Source organism: Octopus bimaculoides, chromosome 9 (assembly GCF_001194135.2).
Source record: "Octopus bimaculoides isolate UCB-OBI-ISO-001 chromosome 9, ASM119413v2, whole genome shotgun sequence".
NCBI lineage: Eukaryota > Metazoa > Mollusca > Cephalopoda > Octopoda > Octopodidae > Octopus > Octopus bimaculoides.
Genome location: NC_068989.1, coordinates 41,229,784 through 41,236,213, shown reverse-complemented (window position 1 = coordinate 41,236,213; position 6,430 = coordinate 41,229,784). Strand labels below are relative to the sequence as shown.

The following is a 6,430-nucleotide window of genomic DNA, read 5'->3' as shown; positions in this document are numbered from 1 at the left end:
GTATCAGATCACTCTCTTTTTACTGCACAATACACTATAACTTTTCCCATCAAAAATATCGCTATCAATCTGGAGTAATAATTTGTAGTTTTGAAATCAGTAGTTCTTTGACTGCTATTTCTGAATTCTCAGTATGTTGGAGAAGCAGGTTACTGTCAATCCCTATATATTTATGATTATAAATGTTTTTTACCGAAGAAGGTTTTTTCATACTGAGCTACCCGGCAAAATTGTTGATTATTAATTTTATTACTAATTGACGATTCCCTGCCCTGCATATCTATATATATATATATATATACACACACACACATATATATATATATATTCTTTTACGTGTTTCAGTCATAGCACTGTGGCCATGATGGAGCACAGCCTTTTATATATTCTTTATTTATGTATTGAGGCTACCATTGGTTTCATGTTTAGGAAGGCCTAAACAATTTTCTAGCCTATTGCATGCAACATAGGTGTTCATCTTCATTTTAGATTAATAGAATCTTTATCTACCAATGTAGTTTTGAGCCTCATTCTCATTGTTTGATATTTATGTGTGTGTATGTGTTTGTTTGCTTGCTTTTATATTAAGTTATGCAGAAAAACAATTTTAACATTAAAATGAAGGATTACTCAATACTTTTTAATAGAACACAGCCTGCTGAAGACAAGGAAGCCAAAATTTTGAAGTCACTGTCAACCTTTACCTTCTAAAAGTTAATATATATATATAATCATTGTCACCTTTTAGTTTGCTTTTCCATATTGGCATGGTTTGTGGGTGTATGGGGGGACTCCCTGATGCCAACCTGTATGACTGGCAAAGATGTAGTTTACATATTTTAAAAAGTAGAATATATGTATAGTAAATAATGTGTCTATGTACGTATGCCATTTTTCTGTTTTATTTCAAGATTTCTTGCAAATAGAAAGAGAGCCAGTTTCTTACCTAGATTCAAAGTCCCTTCATTAGAATTTCAAAAATATCAGCTGGGTATTTTCATTTGTTTGTGTGTGTGTGTGTGTGTGCGTGCGTGTGTGTGTGTGTGCGTGTGTGTGTGTGTGTGTGTGTGTGTGTGTGTGTGTGTGTGTGTGTGTGTGTGTGTGTGTGTGTGTGTGTGTGTGTGTGTGTGTGCAGATTCATATGTTTTGTTTTATGTCTGTATTATCATGCATATTGTTGCATACCTAGACATGCTCATTAATACTTAAATGATAGACGTCTGGAAAGTTTTACAGATTTTTACAGTTCCAGTGATGGACTGGATCTGTAGACTTCGAATCAGCTTTCTCCTTTCTGGTTTTTAGAAGCCTAATTTCTCAAGACTGGTATTTAAGCAGTGTGTTACATATCCCAGTACCCCAATAATTACAGGTATAAACCTGAACCTGTGATCAGGATATGGAGTAACTGCAGATTTCTCAATAGTTCAGTGTATGTATGTATGTAAATATGTATGTATGTATGTATGTATGTTTGTGTGTGTGTATGTTTGTGTGTGTGTATGTTTGTGTATCTGTGTGTGTATGTGAGTGTGTATGTATGCTGTTACATATGTATGCAGATGAAAAAAATATAACATGGATAAATAGATAGATACTGATATATGTTGAGTGATTGATTTTGTTTCCTTTGCAATCCCTACATGCCCTTTCACTTTACTACCTAATTTACTTGAATTTTGGATTTCACCCAATCATAATAATAATAATGATGTTGATAGTAATGATAATAATATGCACACACACACACACATATGAGTATATTGATATGTTGGTTTAGGCATAGCAGTATTAATAGCCTGTTGTTGTAACTCGGTATACATATGCTTCAAAGAAAAGTGTTAGTCAAATACAGAGTATAAAAAGAAATTATATAAATGACAAGGAAACAAGAAATTATGAAAGGAACTTCATTAGCTTACAGCTGTTTCTGCTATAAGATGCAAAGCACTAATTGTTGAGTTATTGTGTGTCACCTTAAAGCAAAAGCAGTTGTAAGGCTAATGAAGTTCATTACATAATTTCTTGTTCTGTTGTTAGTTATACAATCCTTTATACATGTGCACCCACATATATTTAGTGTGTGTGTGTGTGTGTGTATGTGTGTATGCAGGTATGTGTCTGCATGAATGTTTCCAAAAACTATACAGAGCTATAGCTATGCCATCACCATTTATGGTTGTTCTGTAACTGGTGCATTTGTCAGCGTTTCCTATTAACAAATCAACTTCAAGTTCTGTGCTTTCAAATTCCTCAAATTCCTTTTACAGTTTCCAGCCTTACTAACATGGAAATATACATATTCAATGAAAATAACAAAGCATAAAAGCATACAAAATGACTGAAGTTCTATTCTAAGTTCATTGTGATTGAATCTAAATAATGTAATTTTATAAATAAATTTCATTTTTACTTCATTTTCTTTTTTTTGTTATGATAACTGATAAAATCAAATTCATAAATGTAAGAATTAATTTGTATTCTGTTTAAATTAAACATTGTTCAATTATTTTTGTACCATGTGATTGCTCTTAGTTTAGCTATGCTCTGCACACATCACCACAATTATCTTCCAACTCTTGGTTTACTCATACAGCATGTCCTCCTCCTCATTCTTTACCACTACTACTATTGACACTAGATTTATTGATACTACATCACTGTTCTCTAAACCAATTAAATCTACTTAAGTCTCTTTCACTCCACCAGTGTTTCATTCATCTGCCCCCCCCCCCACACACACTCACACTGCTTCTATACTTGACACTTTACCTTATCCATCTTTTCCTAAACTAGAGTTACAACACCAACCTTACTCATGTGTTTCATCCAATTATCTATTTAGTAATTAGTAATTATTTAACTTAAACATCAATTCAGCTCTTTCCCATAGCCATCCCAGTCTTTCATTCTAGAAGATTCTAACAAGACTAGAAATCTATAACCTTTCCTCATTTGATTAATGACTGAAAGTACAATTGACATATAGGCACATATGGCTGTGTGGGTACTGTGACACTCTATTCATTCCAGGTAGGGCGGTCTTGATGATTAACCCTTTCATTATTGTATTTATTTTGAGATGCTCTGTGTTTCATTCAATTACTTTAAATATAACAAAGAATTTAGTAAAATAACTTAGTTATCATTCAGCTAGTATTAGGAACATAAATTGTAACTAAGTTTTAGTGGAAGATTTTAGACATTTGTACTCAGCAAGAGCTGGGAAGGGGGATAGTCAATTACATTGAACCTAGTACTTGACTGATATTTATTTTATTGACTCTTAAAAGGATAAAAAGCACAATCAACCTTGGTAGAATTTGGACTCAGAACTTAAAGACAGACAAAATGTTGCTAAGCATTTTGCTTGGCAATGCTAACAATTCTGTGAGCACACTGCCTTAATAATAATAATAATTATAATTATAATGGTTGTTGATTTAGGCACAAGGCATGTGATTTTGAAGTGAAGGAACTCAGTCGATACAATTGGCCCCCAGTATTTGACTGGTACTGTATTTTATTGAACCAGAAAGAATGAAGAGCAAAGTTGATTTGAAATAAGAATTTAAAGAACTGAAAGAAATGCTGCTAAGTATTTTGTTTGACCTATTAATGATTCTGTCTGCTCACTGCCTAAATAATAATAATAATAATAATAATAATAATAATAATAATAATAATTAATAGTTGAAGATTTTGGCATAAGGCCAGCAAGACCAGAAGAGGGGGTAAGTTGATTGCATTGACCTCAGTGCGCAACTGGTACCTATTCTATTGACTCTGAAAGGATGAAAGACAAAGTTGAACTCAGACTATAAAGCTGAAAGAAATACTGCTAAGCTAGTTGTTTGGCATGGTAATACTTCACCCAGCTCATCGCCATAATAATAATAATAATAATCCTTTCTACTATAGGCACAAGGCCTGAAATTTTGGGGAAGGGGGTTAATTGAGATGATTGACCCCAGTGCACAACTGGTACAAAGTCATCATGCAAGTCATCAGTCATCCCTAACCCTGTCACACTGTTCCCTCTAAAGCAGGAATAGCCAAATTCTCAGTAAAGTGGGAATGAGCAACACATGTAGAAAAAGAAGACAACTTTGTAGTCAAGAGTGTTTATGGCTCACTGTTAATAGTGGCCCCCATAGCTGTTGCTTACTTTTGTTTTTAATCGGTTTTACACCTATAAAATGCTTAGCCATACAAGTGACTTGTCAGACTCAAATGGTTGGAAGGACTTAACCTCTCTACAATTTGAGTGAGGAAAATGTCATGGTTAGTTAATTTCTAAACATATGTATATCTACACAGACACAGACAGACAGACACATTTACACACACATATACATATGGTCCAGTGAATCCTTATATATTGTACTGAATTGCCACTTTTGTATTACTTTCCCTTAGAAGTTAGAAATCAAAGATACTTTATTTCAATCTGCATTTCTTGTATGAAGGTGCTTTATTCCAATCCATATTTTGAAAGTTCCACCCATCACAATCCCAATCATAAATACACTGTTTATTTTATAAGTTGTGCTCAACTTACTCTAAAACCTATTTGATTGTCATTCACTCAGTGATAGAACATACCTGTGGTTAAACACTTTTTATTTCAGATCAAGCTGTCTCAATATCTGTCAAACCTTGGTTTCATTTGTTCTCTGCAATATTGGGGGTGCTGTCTGGGTCCAGAGAAGCCCACAAAACTAAATAATAAGGTGAGGGTTTTCTAGGGAACAGGAATTAAAGCAAAAGCACTCACCCTTGCTTTTTTTCACTCCTGCTGCAATAGCTGCTAACATAAATATGTGTTCTCTCCCATCCAGCTTACTTGAAGTAATTTCTTTGTGAATGCACCAGTGTACCAATAATTGCATATCAAATCACTGTCAGTTGCTAACGTATTAAATGCAAAATATTTCTGGAAGTATTTGTAAAGATATACATACATACATACATATATATATAGACATATACATACATACATTCTCAAGCACATACACATAGATACATAGATAGGTAACTTGATAGATAGATGCACACACACACACACACATACATCATCATCATCATTTGATATCACTTTTTCCATGGTGGCATGGCTTCAGCAGTTAGGCATGAACTGATGAGCAGAGGGTTGCACCTAACTTCAATGTTTACTTCAGATTAGTTTCTACAACTGGATACCTTTCCTTATGCCTGTCAAAGTGTCCAATCAAAGTGTCCAATCAAAGTGTCCAATCAAAGTGTCCAATTCAAGCTAGTATGGAAGGTGGATATTGAATGAAGATGAAGATGATGACATGCATATATGAGGTGGTATCAAAAAGTTCCAGAACTAGTTATATTTAATAAAAAAAATAACTTCTTTACCTAAGCTTTAAAATCATCTTCAACCTAATCACTTTGCGCAGCAATACACCAGTCCCAGCATTCCTACCACTTTTGGAATCTGGCCTGGAATTCATTTTCCACAAGCGAGTTGAGAACCTTCTGCGATTCACTCTAGATCTCAACAATAGTGTTAAAACAGTGACCTTTGAGCTGCATATTCAACTTAGGAAAGAGATAGAAGTCTGCAGGTGCTAAATCTGGTGAATATGATAGATGCAGAGGCAATACCACATTGTTTTTGGTGAGAAACTCCCGAATGAGGAGAGCTCAGTGACAAGGTCAAATGCTTCAAAATATCACAGTATAACTCTCAATTGTGGGTCTGGCTCCGGGGTTCAAATTGTCAATGTACAATACCACGTTTCTGGGGATGACGCTTGTGGCAGGTCTTCCAAATCGCTCATCATCTTCCAACGTTATTCTTCCACTTTTGAAGCAGTCATGCCACTCAAAACATTGCATACGACCCCATTGCCTCGTTTCCATAATCTTTCCAAAGTATGCTTGATGTCTTTGTAGCAAACTTTCCAAGTTTAATGCAAAATTTTACACTGGTTCTTTGTTCATGAGAAGATTGCAGACTACAGCATACATGTAATCACAAATTTCACAATTTATGAAATAAACACAGTGACATCTCTCAACACACTGCCTCATGAAGGTCACAGCTAGCTCGCACTGTGTACGCAACTGTGTGCTGTCATTTGTTGGTATGCTGTAGAACTAGTCTGGGAACTTTTGATACCACCTCGAAAAATATATATATATATATATATATATACCGCTTGACTGGCCTTCGTGCGGGTGACATGTAAAAGCACCCACTACACTCTCTGAGTGGTTGGCATTAGGAAGGGTATCCAGCTGTAGAAACTCTGCCAAATCAGATTGGAGCCTTGTGTAGCCATCTGGTTTCACCAGTCCTCAGTCAAATCATCCAACCCATGCTAGCATGGAAGGCGGACGTTAAACGATGATGATGATGATGATGATGATATATGCACACACATCTACGTATTTA

At 35.0% G+C, this 6,430-nt stretch overlaps 1 protein-coding gene across 6 annotated transcripts in view; it reads left to right on the top strand.

The window, feature by feature from the left end:
* Nucleotides 1-6,430, top strand: part of LOC106871175 (uncharacterized) — a 181,712-nt gene that overhangs the window by 140,135 nt on the left and 35,147 nt on the right. The window contains exon 11 of one of the 6 annotated variants that reach the window (XM_052970650.1): nt 4,632-4,733. The exons of the other annotated variants lie outside the window; for them this stretch is intronic. Within the exon in view, the coding sequence (XP_052826610.1) occupies nt 4,632-4,733 (102 nt within the window). The remainder of the gene's footprint in view (nt 1-4,631; nt 4,734-6,430) is intronic. 6 annotated transcript variants of the gene reach the window in all.